At 50.8% G+C, this 14,204-nt stretch overlaps 3 protein-coding genes across 3 annotated transcripts; 1 reads left to right on the top strand and 2 right to left on the bottom strand.

Moving 5' to 3' along the window:
- Positions 1-101: 101 nt before the first annotated feature.
- BC939DRAFT_450866 (uncharacterized protein) lies at positions 102-2,300 on the bottom strand. The gene has a single exon (XM_051555580.1). The coding sequence runs from the start codon at positions 1,846-1,848 to the stop codon at positions 238-240; it is 1,611 nt and encodes a 536-aa protein (XP_051412375.1). The 5' UTR covers positions 1,849-2,300; the 3' UTR covers positions 102-237.
- A 1,916-nt stretch (positions 2,301-4,216) lies between these two features.
- On the bottom strand, positions 4,217-10,016 carry BC939DRAFT_155735 (uncharacterized protein). The gene is made up of 2 exons (XM_051550253.1): positions 7,284-10,016; positions 4,217-7,191 (listed from the first exon to the last, which is right to left on the bottom strand). Exons 1-2 carry the CDS (start codon positions 9,831-9,833, stop codon positions 4,312-4,314), a joined length of 5,430 nt encoding a protein of 1,809 aa, XP_051412374.1. The 5' UTR covers positions 9,834-10,016; the 3' UTR covers positions 4,217-4,311.
- Positions 10,017-12,389: 2,373 nt separating this feature from the next.
- Positions 12,390-13,371, top strand: BC939DRAFT_450857 (uncharacterized protein). Its single transcript, XM_051555579.1, has 3 exons — positions 12,390-12,447; positions 12,660-12,761; positions 13,031-13,371. The coding sequence occupies exons 1-3, from the start codon at positions 12,441-12,443 to the stop codon at positions 13,186-13,188; spliced, it is 267 nt and encodes an 88-aa protein (XP_051412373.1). The 5' UTR covers positions 12,390-12,440; the 3' UTR covers positions 13,189-13,371.
- The last annotated feature ends 833 nt before the right edge of the window (positions 13,372-14,204 follow it).

Genomic DNA, 14,204 nt, shown 5'->3' with positions numbered 1-14,204 from the left:
CATGGACCCAGGACTATTGCTCCCGCGGCAGCTCATCAAGCTAGACATTGCTATCAATAGATCCTTCAAATCCTTCATCTATCTATGCATGTCAAATGATATCAAAGAAAAAAAATTGTAATTTTTTTATTGCGGTTTTTTTTGGTATCTTTCTTAATTCGGCGGAGAATGAAGGCGTGAAGTGAGGGGATGAGGAGTAGAGAGAGGGGAATGTGAATGAATTGCTTTTGGAATTAATTATCTAGTAGGTTTGGTGGTCATGGGCAGGGGCGGGGGTGGACGACTCGCGATGGTGGGTACTACTGCGGCTGAGGCAGGCAGGAACTCCTCCTTTTCGCCCATTTCCGTTGGCGTCGCCTTCGTAGTGTCCATACTCGGTGGCAAAATGTTACTAATCGCGTCCACATGTTTCAAGTGCATGTTACCATCGCCTCCAGCGCCATGGAACAATGGCTCTGCGCTGTTATTGCTCTTGACGCTGTTGGTGGCCGGGAAGATGGGTGAGGTCGCATCTGAGATCGAGGATGGGGACTCGAGACCAGACATATGTGATATATTGGACATAGTGGTGACCTCTTCGTACTCTTGCTTCTGACATGGCGTGGCAGATGGCCGCAGGGGTACCATGGGATTCATAGGTGTACTTGGCCGAGGTACGACGGCTGAAGTCGGTCTGAGAGGAAAAGGGTAAGGAATATGCTGCGGATGCTGTGGATGCTGTGGAGGGGGGAACTGCTGGGAGTATGGACGCATGGGCATGGGGCCGCTGCCTTGAGGATATGAACCATATCCGCCACGAGGATCATATGGCGACTGATATGGCTGTTGCTGGTACTCAGACAGGGGACGCTGGAGATGAGGCTGTGCATCTCCACCATGGTTCATATTGTAATTATAAACGCCGCTTCCTCGATGCTGGAGATTAGTAGCAGAGCCCGGCATCAGGCTCTGGGATGCGTATGGCCCACGGGGTGATGTCGGAGAGCTAGAGGACGATGGAGAAGAGGGCAGGGGTACTTGGAAAGCGGAGGGGGAGGAAGGGTATGACTCTCCATCAGCCATTCTCAATAGCCGTTCTTGCTGTTCAAGGTCCAGCTGTCGCTCACGCTCCAGTTGCTGTAGATCGAGCTCTACGCTTACCACCCTGCTGTCGCGCTCCATGGTACCAGCCGACCGAGCCAGGATCACGTCGTCACCACGACTGCCGGTTGCAACATCCGTGCTATTGTTCAGTTGCGTGTATGGGCCCTCAAATCCGCTTCCTAACCCGTGCCCACCATTGTATCCGCCCGGTGGCATTTTCGCTCCACCAATTCCAGCAGCTGCGGCATGGTGGCTCTTGTCGTCGTAAATGCCGCTCTGGACATGTGTACTTTGACCAAAACCACTGTTCGGTCGGCCCTCGCGCTTGTATGCCGCCATAGGGGGTCTGTCGAGGTCCGGTTCCGGGTATCCATTGTAGCTGCGCGCGTTTCTGCCTACGAGCATCATGCGCTTGCGACGCTGCTTCAGCAACAAGAACCCGCCCACCACAGACCCGACCAGGATGACGATCACGCCCGCGATCATCCCTGCGATCGCGCCGCCACTCATACCATTGCCTCCACTGGTCGTGTTCCCAGCTCCGATGGACTGCACAGCAGTTGTGGTGGTTTTGGCCGATGTTGTTGTGGCGATAGTTGTGGTGGATGCAGCGCGAGATATTGACGTTGTGGATAGGGCTACGGTCGTCGTCCTTATGCCTGTCGTTAGAGCAGTTGTCGTTGGTGCGACTGAAGTTATAGGTTTGGTTGTCACTACCGGTGGGTGTGTAGTTGTTGTTATTATAGGTTTGATAGTGGTAGCCATGGCGGGATATTTTTTTTAAGTTATGAAAGTAGGGGAATGCAATTGAGATATTTGAGGAGGTGCAAGTGTTCCTGAGTAAGAAGCCTTCTCTTTCCCATCGACTTTCTTCTATCTTAGCTGCCCCCCGAGATGAAAAGTGGGGGAGGTGGAGTTGGGTCGAATGAGGAGGAATGAGAAGACGGTGGAGGAATGAGGAGCTACGAGAGCACAAAGAAGAGAGTCGACGAGAGGCGGCGAATTGGCAGAAGGGATAGGTACTGTAGATGTTCTTGTTTTGTGTTTTTGGGAGCGAGAGAGGAAATAGAGAGTACAAAGGCGTAGGGAAGAGAAAGAGAGAAGAGATGAAGGAAACAAACAATTGAGAGCAGCAAACACCACCCTGCTCAGTTGTGCGCTATCACTAGGAACAATGAATGGAAGAAAGCCTTGTTACAGTTTGTTTAACACCGGGGAAAGTGACCAAGACCGGCCAATTGGCAGTGATGATAATACCAGGGGCCTCGGTCTCGCGGCAGAAACTCAGGTACCCGTGAGTTGATTCCAAAGGCTCTGTTGTCTTCAAGATCTGCAAACGGGTCCTTCTTTAGATTAATTTTCCATAAGGACATCAACGGTGGACACCATTGTCCCATCGCAACCTTGACAACAGCCCTGAGAAAAACCTCCTGCATTGTTGCATTGCTGCATTGCGCCCTTTCAATGCATTTTATACCGCTTCTGGCACACAGCCCTGCCCTTCCATCTCTGAATTTCGACTCCTGCTGCGTCCGAACCTTGAAGTCCACATGGTTCCTATTCCAACATTTTAAGAAGGGCTTGGGATTATCCGTCGGCGCAAAAAATTCTTTTTTCCGCCTCACCCCTTTTCTTGCCTTCTACTAGTTGCTGTTGCTGTTTATGTTTCGTCCGCACCTTGTGGATGATTTCTGGGCTTAGTCCACACCTACTTACTTGCCCTCTGTGTCTTTGTAAGCCTTAAAGAAATCCTGTTCCTCTGTTCCGCTCTTTTTCCCATCTTTCTCTCACCCCTCCTCATTGACCCAATGCTCTCATGCTGACCATCACTCTATTTTCTCAATAAACTAGACTACCAGCCTTTGTAATGTTTTGGACCTACATTTTGTGTGCGGGGAGGCACCCCTTCCACCCACCTATTTTTTTTGTGTGCAATTCGTGCGACCATCGGAAATAGTTCCGTCTTTTTCGAACACAAAATAAACTCTCTCTTTCTCTTCTCGCTCTGTTCGCTCAAAACTTCGACTCTCTCCATCAGCGTGATAGTAGTCTATCCTATTGTTTGTTGTTTGTCATTTATGTTATTGTTGTTGAGAGAAATGCTGTCACCATGACGAAGGAAAAAAAATAGCGTGGCTCTCATGTTGTCGCTAGTAATCGCTGTTGTTGATGTGTTATTGTGTTGTTGTTGTTTTTGTTGTTATTGTTGTTTTTTCTATGAAAAAGACGCGTGTGCCTTCCCTCGACTGAATGAGCATGCTACTGAACAAAGGTTTGAGTTGAAACCGCACCGCCGCTCATTTGCATCTGTCAGCATATGTATTTTCACACGCATCGCATGCTGGTACACTGTCCTTGACTGAGGGGACCTTTTTTTTTTTCTCTCCGCAAAAGTTTCGTTCAGTTCCGTTCAGGGCATGAGGCCAATTGGGGGAGCTGATCGGCATGAAAAATTTAAAACAAATAAAGTTAATTCGCGTTTTGATGCGTAAGAGGAAGGGATGGGGAGGTTCGCGCGGTTTCTTGATCTCACGTCAATTTTTTTTTCAAGGGTCATGATTAGACTCCAACGGAGCTTCTTCTTCTTCTTCTTCTTCAAAAAAGAACACAATGATCCATCGCAAAAAGACATCCATTACTTACCTATCATGACTAACCTGTCCGACAAGGAAAAGAACTGGTTGCACAGCGCATTTGCTCAAAAAAATCTGAATGGATTCGATCGGTGCTCAAAAACAAAACAAAACAAAAAAAACAAAGATGAAAAGAATGATTCTTTTCATGTGGAGCGTGTGCTTCTATACAATGCTGCATGTAAGCAAAATGTCGTCTCTACAGCTATAGGCAAACGATTTTCATTCCACTCCATTGGGCACATACACACACTTTAAAACGTTCTAATATATCACAATTGTTTGTCTTTATTCCCTTTCCGCGAATTGGAGATGGCAGGGAGAATTGGTGTAAATTAGGCGTATGAAGAAAGTGATGTATATATAGAAATAATACGATGATATAGTGCAGAAAAAACAACAGCATATGATTGCATTAAGATGAGGGAGAAGGGAGGGAGGAAGAGGGGGGGGGGGGGGGGGTATAAGTATACAACATTAAGCAAAGGGCATGAACAGAAACCAGACGCGGAAAGAGGTGGAGGTTATCAACAACACCTCATCCTATCCTGGCTGAAAAGGGAAGCACGTCTAGTTGCCTCAGGTCGTTTTCCTTTCAGTTGTTTTTCGAAGACGTCTCCAACATCTCCCACCGATGATGATTCAGTTCTGCGCTCCCCCATTGGTACTCTGACTCGCCGCTGGTCAAGTTCGTCAATCGACTGCTCGTCCTCTGGACCGGACTAAGACTCCTATTAGCCGCCTCTAAATCACTACCACCTTCTCTGTTACTCACATCCTCAGGAATGATCCGGTATTGTGATGGGCCGACGACAGTCATTGATGCCCCTGGAGACTGTGGCGGCGATTGTTGACGCGACTGCGGCCGATAATGAATCTGGTGCGCTTGCTGGTACTGCGCGTAAAGCGGTCGCTGCGACATGGGCGACGGGGACGTCGGTGTTGAAGGTGAGGATCGCGGTGGTTGCGGTGACGATGGTGCGGACGGGTGTTGGTAAGGGTGAGCGCGTACAGTCGCGATTGAGTCCACAGAATCATAGTGCAACAACGTCGGAGCGTTCTTCTGCAGCACATGTTGACTCTGGTTCTGGCGGTGCTGTGCATAGGACGAGGAGGATTGGATGAGAGGGTTGGGCTCTTCATCGTCCGCATCCTGCACAGTGCGTTCCTGTATCCTACGTGCCGCGGAATGGGACGGAAGCGTGGGCGAAGATATTGGCTCGTACGGCCGAGAAGTGGGACTTGAGGCGTAGATGAACTGGGCACTTGGTGATGGGGAGGCCCGCTCGGTGGCTCCTACGGTTGCCATCGAGGACGGCGTGGAGATAGAGTGCTCGCCCGGCGATGTCACAGTTGCTGAGGGCGATGGTACAGCCATGCCTGTCGAGTCGTCTCTCGAGAACGCATACGAGCTGCTCGGTTGCTCTGACGTGCTGGAAGCCGGAGCAGCAGCATCGAGAAGGTCTGCGGTGGACTTGAAATACACACTATTCAGGGTATATGGCTCCTCTGAGATGTCTTGTTGGCTTTGCTCGCCCTGGAGCTGCAAATACCGTTGCTGGCGTTCTCGTTGGCGTTGTTGCTGCTGCTGTAGGTCTTGCTGTTGCTTCTGCTGTTGCTGCTGTTGCTCTTGTGAGAGACGCTCCTGCTCGTTCAAAGTCTGCTGCTGTTTATGGAGCTGCTCCAGCCGGTTCTTTGAATCCTTCTTAACAGCCGCACGGCGTTCCATCCACTCTTGCTGGACCTTGCGTTCTAACTCCTGGGACGTTTGCGGATCCACGTCCTCTCGATAAAACTCTTTGTTACTGCCAGCCCCGCCTGCTGTTGATTGACTTGCTGAAGGCTGGTCATGAGCCGCAGGGATATCCACCTCATCCTCTCCAGGTCCAAAGGCGCTCAGCCGCATGCTGTTCATAAGTGAGGTCGTCGCCAACGGCGCTTCCTTCGCCATGCCACCACCATTTCCACCGGCTCCAGTGAAGCTGCCGCCTCCACCTCCTGAGTTACCCTGGTTCTGGCTTGATCGCTTCTTGGACGTGTTACCATGATGTTTCGGGGCCGACCCTGCAGGTGACGAGCCACTGCCGCTGCCACTACCTGGGCGGCCGACGGATGACAGCGATGCTGACACAACGATGGATCCAGAATTGTTCGAATAATTGGAGTACGCACCCCCGGACTGTCTTGAAGACGAGCCCGCACCAAAAGAAGAACCCATAGAGTATCCACTAGACTGGCTCTTCCTCACATCCCTATCCTTGTCATGTTCGTCTCCACTATGATGCATGCCGATCTGTGAGGACAATGATAACGATGAGTTTGTTATTTTTTCACCGCTCTTGCGTCGATGTTGCTGTTGTTGATGCTTTGAAGCCATAGGTTTACGATCCACGAACGCCCCAACAGAAACCTCGCCGGAAGTGTTGGTCACGTCCGAAAGATCGCCCGTCCATGTGCTGTAGGTCGAGAGGGACTCCGATGGCATCATAAACGAGTGACGATCGAGCTGGGGGACCGCTTGTTGTGAAAGATGCTGGTGACGCTGGACATCATCTTGAAGCTCCAGCCGCGCGGCGATCGGTCGGTTGACATCATTCTTCCCAGTTGACGATGAACGTTGTCGGACCACACCAAAACTATCTGCAGAGCCCATCCGCGGTTGCAAGCTGTAAGCCTCGGATGAACGGCCAGCCTGCTGCTGCTGCTGTTGTGGCGGCGCAGCGGAAGGGATGGGTTGCGAAGAGAGCTGCTGCTGGTTGTATGAAGGAGCAACTGGAACGATGTCGTCGAGTGGTCCAACTTTATTCTCCTGATAGTAATGCTGTAGGTTGCCTCCTTGAACGGGCTGCTGTTGTTGCTGTTGTTGCTGTTGTTGCTGTTGTTGCTGTTGTTGCTGTTGTTGCTGTTGTTGCTGTTGCTGTTGCTGTTGTTGCTGTTGTTGCTGTTGTTGCTGCTGTTGTTGCTGTTGTTGCTGTTGTTGCTGGACATTTTGTGCATCCTGCAGCTGTTGTTGCTTCATATGATAGCTTCCACCGCGCATCACGGCATTGTAGTGATTTAGAACATCGTTGGTCGACGCGAAGTTGGTCTTGGTCTCATACCAGGCTGGCGTCAAAGGTCGAGGCAAGGTTGTGGTTGACGCAATTGTGAGCGATGCCGTGGATGCCGGTGAGGGGGGTGTTACAGGGCCCTGGCCAGGAGCATACGGGCCAGGGGTTGAGGGGCCACCCTGGACAATCCTCGACTCGAAGGATTCGCGAACCCGATAGGGGCTCTTGGCTGGAGGCGTCATGACCTGCTGCAGCAGAGATCCCGGTTCTTGATGCTGAGTCGGTTGCTGGGGCTGCTGTCGAGCTGCAGCGGGCGGCAGACGCGGCGATAAAATTGGCTGCGCATCATAGACACTACGCACTGGCGATGCCGGGGTTGGTACTGTAGGCGGTGTGGTGTGCTTGGTTGGCGTAGCAGGAGGGTCCTACACAGCAAAGGACAACAAATACGTATTAGTAAACATCCATCCATTGGCACATTGGCATGCTGAAACGATATTATTTGATTGAGCTATACCTTTGATGGCGGGGCAATAGATGCCGGAGAAGCTCCGCCAACCGATGTTGTTGCCGTCGAGCTTAGGGCAGCGGCTGCACGCATAATATGAAGGGGCACGACGTGGTCCTCATACATCTTGTTTGCCATCGCCAGAAACTGTGGGTCCATCACCGTGTCCATCGATCGTCTTGGTCGCACTCCTGGAGGCGTTGTTGGAGTTGTAGGGGTAGTCGGCATACTTGCACCGACACCTTCAGCGCCCATTGCATTCCTTGCTTCAGTAGGGATGGGAGGCGGTGGCGCCTTGTACTTTTTCGAGCTTCCTGTGCTTCCGCTCCTCCGACTGTGTAGATCACTGCCCGCTTCGCTCTGCCCATCCGCCGATCCAGGTTCCTGATGTCCCTCGCCATCAAGGTAGCGCGAACCGGCAGAAGGATAGGGATCTGCTAGCAAGAATCCTGTCATTGTAGGTGACATGTTTAACTCGATCGCCTGTATCCCTTGTGCCTGAGGCTCATAGGGTAATGGTGATGGTGTCATGGGTGGCGCATTCTCAAACGAGGACTTCCTTAGGCCAAAGTAATCGACTTCAGTCCCGTCCCTCGATGTGCGCGGCTTTGAGATCCGATGTGGCTGCAACTGACTGTGTTGCTGTTGGGCTGCTAATGCCAACGCTCCTGCATCGACCCTCGTAGTTACATTAGACCGCCTTTGTTGAGATGTTGGCGAAAGCAGCGGCGCATCCGCACTGAGGTTGGGCGTGGATGTAGATATCGGAAGAGTGGGTTTGGAAGAACCGGATGCCCTCCGCTTGACCTGACCATACTCGCTACTCCTCCTCGGCCCCACAGTGCCCTGCAAACCTTGGATGGAACTCGTCCGGGCCCCAATAGCAGGTGGAATATTTGATACTGATCCTTGCTCAAATGGGTTCTGAGTGCTGCTCCTTGTCTTAAGAATGCCCGCGAGAGGCGCTGCGGCGGATCTGGGAGTAGATGCCGTTGTTGTTGTCTTTGTGCTGACAGTTTCCAATGGCTTGGAGGCTGAGGTCGCAGGTGTTCCTAGTGGGTTAAGATCTGGGTGAACTAGCGTCGTGAGATCGTCGGATGCAAGTGGTGATGTTGTTGCTGAAGATGTCATTGGCGCTTTGTTCCAAGAGAGTTGGTCCGGAGGGATGGTTTGCTCCAGTCCCGCGATAAGTCCATCCCGGTCCATACTCTCGCTCCGAGCCAGCCAATCCTTCATGACCTCCACATCCTTGCTATCCATATAATATTGACCGGGGCTACTCGCATTTTGTCCAGCAATAGCGGTGTCCATCTTGCGATTAGCATCTGTCCCTGCAGCTACTCTGCGTTCATCCTGATCTGTGCACCTCGTCTTCTCGATCGATGACTTGCCCTTTGGGTCAGCGGATGCATCACTTACGCTCGATAATAATCCTGGTGTCCTGACCATCATAATAGATCCACTTCCTTCTTCCTCTACGATCAACTGCATCTCATTGACCATCGCCGTGATCGAATTCATGCGCTCTCTCTTCATAGGCTCGTAGTAGCTGAGTCGGTTTGGTTGTGGCGTTTGAGGCTGGCCATTGTCGGATGTACGGTGGGTGAGGTTGGGATAAGACGTAAGGCCATGCAGGCTCGAGAGGCGGCTGCTATCAATGCCGTTCATGGAATCGCTCTCCAGATATAGACTTTCGCGGATGCGTTTCGTATCCTTGACTGTCTGGCGCACACGTTTCTGGAACCGGGAGCCGGGGTCATTCTCAGGCTTGGTTAGGACGTCGACAGAGGGATAGAGTAAGAACATTGCTGCCGGATAGGCCAAGATGATAAGTGTGCTCCAGAGTGCGCCCTCAAGGTCATTGATGGCCTGGGCCAAGACAGGATTCGGGTCTGGGAACACCGCTGGGAACTCGTATAGTAAGCCGAGGATAATGACGGAGATCAGGCTGCCGAGGAGCCAGTACACGCAGTAGATGTAGTACGCCAGCTGGAGGGTTGTCGAGGTTTCGTCTCCGTTGACGTTCCTGGAGTCGCGTTCGAGAGCCCGTAGCCGTCTACACGTCAACACGTAGCCGACAAGGATGGAGAGTCCAAGAAGTAATAGACACAAATCCGAGATTCGATTGGCCCGTTTCCAGTCATGGAGACCAAAGCCTATTCCGAGCAGTGTGCTCATAGGAAGGACCAGTGCGAGGCCGGCCAGAACGTAATAAAGGTACATCTCTGACTTAGACATAAAGTCCCCCTCATCCACCAGAGCCTCTACATGGCGGCACCAATACGTGTTCAATAGCAAGAGACAGGCCATTAGGCCGGACTGAGACAGTTTGAGGACCATTCTCACTACAAACACGAAATGCTGGTCTGGTTTGGAGTAAAGTGAGAGCGGCTTCATGCTGAGGACGTAATAAAGCTGCTCACCCGCGGGTGGGGAGGGTACTTCATCCATGCTCCAATTTGGATTTTCGCCTAGGTCCTTTAGAGTGATATTGAGGGGGAAAGTGAAGGGGGTTGATGGTGTTTGGTACATGGTAGGGGCTGTATACACCCCCGCCATGGATTGCCTGTATTTGATACGCGCGGTCAGTGCGCTGTAGACTACTAGCAGTGATAAAGATGTGCAGGCGAGCCAGGTGACGATGGCCCTAGTGTTGAATCCAGGCTTCAGCGCTGCGAAGCCGCGCGTTGTGAGCACTCGTGCGACGATAAAGATCTAGACCAGCGGGATGGCAGGCGTAAAATGTAGCACAAACATCGTATGTGATATCATGACCGCGGAACAAGTAGTTGATAGTCGAGGTGGAGCGCAAGGAGAAGAGGTCCGAGTTGAGTCGCGAGCGGCAAAGATGGAGCATCGCCAATCAGTTGAGCAAAGCACCCAAGCGACCAGCACAGCAGGCGATTTTTTTTTTTAAAAAAGGGGTTCACCGCGAATACAAGAAGTAGCGAGAAGAAAAGAGAGCATTTACTGTTAGCGCCATTACCACAGCCCATTCGAAGGAAACCCCAAAAGTATGTAAATAGGTGCGAAGGTATCCAGAAACAGATATGTCGGTCGGACTGAGGGATAGAGGAAGCAAGAAAGGCAATTGATGATCGATAGCATGCACAATACAATGCTGCTGGTGGCATTGAAGAAAAGTAAGGGTAGGAGAGCATGAGGGTGCGCATATTGGGCGAGACGAGAAAGATCAAGGCAGGGCGCGCACGTACCAGCACTATAAAGCTGACAACGGAGGCCTGAATCGCGTCCGTTGGAGGATTCTGCTCTAAAACTGCAAGATATTAGAAGAGAACGCCGTTAGCAAGATCCACACATTGAGGAATAAAAACATGAGTCGTAGAAGGACAATGATAATTCTGCAGCTGGAGATGAGGCTGCTTTGAGGCCGGCTGCATGGAGCACAGCAAACCACTTACATAGTCGAGTCATTAGTGATAAATTTGGCAGGACACCTTCAGCTACAGCGACCGTGAAAAAGCGTCCGGTTTGATGACCATGGGATTGATAATGGCGACTTTTGCTGAATGGACGCGTACGATGGTACGAGGAAGGAAGAGCACAGAATAGGGTAAAAAAAAGAAAGAGGGCAATTGGGAAAGATGCTGGAGTCAAGAATTAAGGAAAGGATGGGCCTCGGCGCGCTTGCTATCTATGCGCTCTGTTCCTGAAATAAGTTCTGTAGCGGTACAGCACCAGTGGCGGGTCTGTGAGAGTGGGATATGGAGGATGGTTACAAAGGGGGAACCGTAAAAGGGGTCGTGGAGGACGAGAATCGCCAAGGAAGTGTAAAAATTAGAGTGAGAGGCTCCGGTGCCTGGAAGGGTGCGTTAGGTTGTGGGGGGCAGTATGTTTGTAGTAGGGTAATCGTTTTTGAGATGAGATAGCGATTCCTTTTTTTTTTCATGCAAGGACTGCCTGAGGAGAACTGGAGGCAGCAGCAGAGGAGGAGAGAGGGAGAAAGGGTGGGACCCGATCAGAGGAGGATGCGGATGAGGAGAAGGGGGAAGGATGAACCCATGGACCAGGATGAAGAATCGAGTGGTCGTGCGAGTGTGCCTGAGCCCCGTACCTATACTCGATTCCCTCCGCTCCTGCTCATACGGACACAGACTGCCGTTATCGAGAACAGAGATGCACCTACTGTGCTCTCATCGATCACTCAGCAACATCCGTCCCGTCCTCACAATAATAACCATTGGACGAGAGGCATCCGTCGGTGCTCGATCTATCCACACGCAACCTCCTCTGACACCGCAGACGCATGCATACACATATCCCTCGCCCTAGTCTGCAGGCTACGTCGTGGGCCATCGTTGCACACTTTAGCTGGAGGATGGGCCATGCACACAGGAATTGAGAACCCGTCATAAAGAAATATATTCTCAAGGCTCACATCCTTCGCGGCTCTCGTCTTTTTTTTTTTTTTTTTTTTTTATTCATGAATACAAAATATTTACAGATAGTGCAAGTACGATTGTCCCACCACTACCAACGGAAACGGGTGTCTCTCTTCACGCAACAAATAAAGGGAGTCAGCAGCAACGAGAGATACCGAAGTCGTTGCCTTTAGCCAAAGAATACAATGACAAAGAAATCGATACTTTGGTCCTTGTCATGGTTATTTGGTGCGCTGAAAAATAAATAAAAAGGCGGGGCATGCGTCTTTGTTGACGGTGCGTTCGGCATTCGTGCTTTGGATCTGCATGTGCACCAGAGTGTCGCCCTTCCAAAAACACCCTTTTTTTAGAGCCTGCGAGGTGCAATGGCTAGTGTGTGAATTGGTCGTTGTGGGAACGCAGACGTGCTTTGTGAGCGCAATCCAGACGGAATGTGGACCCACATGGGAAAGTGCAACCGAGAAACCGGGAGGGCTACCTGATATTTAACGCCACCAATTTAGCAACTGCCCTCTGCACAGCATCCATTGTGGATATCGTGAAACAGACGAGTAAGAGGTGTACTAACACAATTGCAGGTGACCCTCAAAGGTATCCAAGCCCTACGCACTGGGAAACCTCAACACGACGACGCGTCGCTGCTAGAATCGCGTGACCTAGTAGTGCTTCTTAAAGTCGCGGGTACGGGAAACCCATTCTTTCTTCATTCATTCCAACTTTTTTTTTCTTCTCTCTTTCATTAACCCAAAACTTCACCATCAACATGTCCTGTAAGTGGAAACCATTGTCTGTCTTGAGATTCAGAGCCAGGCAGTTTGCATGTAATGCATAACCCCCGGACTCGAAGCAGTTTTCTCTGCGCTTCTCTTTGAACACCTCTTGTCTTGAACGCATATCATGCCCATGGTCATACTATGCCAAGAAACAGCAAATAACATTATCCGCTGCTCATTTCTTTCTACTACCTCCCACACGTCCGTAGCCAACGTTCAAGCCCACGGTGTGAATAAGGTTATTGTCGCCTTCAAGGAGAATACCCCTGCCTCTGAGATTGACACTGCTGTAAAGGACGTTGAGTCCAAGGGTATGTCGTTTATTCGCTATCGTTATGAATATGGGCTTTGGGGAGTGAAACGAAGATCCTTGTTACGGTCGTTAATGGCGTGGGAGAGGCGGTACCATGTGGACCAAATATGTTAGTGTGACGTGAGAAAACGCGCAAAATGCGCGAGCCCTCACGCCATTGCTGGGTCTTACCAACGTTTTTTGAACTATGGGAGGCACAAGATGTCCCCGCTATCTTTAGCTTGACTAACCTGCTGCTTCATCCTTGCTATGGGACTGTATTCGTAGGAGGCAAGATCACCCAGAGATACACGACAGCTCTGTTGGGATTTGCCGCTGAGGTTCCCGATGCTTCTATCCAGATCCTGAGTGTCCACCCTCACGTGGACTATATCGAACCCGATGGCGAGGTCACCATCTATGCGAAGAGCCTGCTGAGCAAGTGAAGATCTGTTTTACCTTCGAATCCATCAAGCAGAACATGGCCGGGTGTATCTGCATATTGAGGAAAGCAATGAGAAACTGAGCGTTCGTCTAGACTATAAACCGCGTAGATTCAATTGCATTATGGCTATAAAGAAGAATACCATGGCACTCCGTTACTTCCCAGCTGCCTCTGCTGCACGCCACCTCGACAATGACGGTGTCTTTCTTGTCTATCGTTCTTTCACACTCACTTGAAGCTTAGCTAAGAGTCAGCATACTGCGCTTTTTTCTATGTCAGAAAATAGTAGACAAACGTGACTCCTGTCTGCGCTATGGCAGAAATAAGGTTCTGTAGACGCGCCATTCCTCTGGTTTTTCAACTCAAGTAAATCAAGCGAACCAAGTACTTTCAGAGTATTCGCCAGTCGTTGCCGCATCCGAAACCCTATTCGGTGCTGGCGACATGATGATGTCGTTCAATCTATGCCGACCAGCTCCATCGCCTCCTTCGTGAACACACTGTTCCAGCTGGTGCGTGTATCTGTAGATACGAGGAGAGTCCATCAATAAAGCCATTTTATTCTATAATTCATTATTTATTTATTTTCAAGAAAAACGCGTTCAGTGTCAACAACTTCGAGAATGAAGAGGCCGCTGCGACGCGTAAACGATGGACAACAATACTTGACGCGTGTTGTTTGTTTGTATCATTTTCGGCGCTTCCTCCTGGAAATTAGAATACCTGAAAGGGACACAGGGTTTCAGTCGGTGGTGTGGGGGGTGGGGAAGCAAGTCATTGGTTGCAAGGGCCATGGGTGATGTGGCCGGGTAAGGCGGTGTGCTGCCACTGCAACGACTTTATTAAGAAAAATCAACAGGGTCCGTCTAGGTGAGCGGAGGGTGCACTGGGCTGTCACCGTCGCAGGAAGCTGTGTGGGGCAATGCATGTGGAGGGGGGTTGTTGGCAGTCGAGCATCAGGGGCAGTTGTGCATAAGCGGCAAACGGTGTTGCTGTCTTGTTGACGATGCTGGGCCT

Source organism: Gamsiella multidivaricata (assembly GCF_025024155.1).
Source record: "Gamsiella multidivaricata strain RSA 2152 chromosome Unknown BC939scaffold_31, whole genome shotgun sequence".
In the NCBI taxonomy this organism is placed as follows: Eukaryota; Fungi; Mortierellomycota; class Mortierellomycetes; order Mortierellales; family Mortierellaceae; genus Gamsiella; species Gamsiella multidivaricata.
This window is presented reverse-complemented; position numbering and strand designations above follow the sequence as displayed.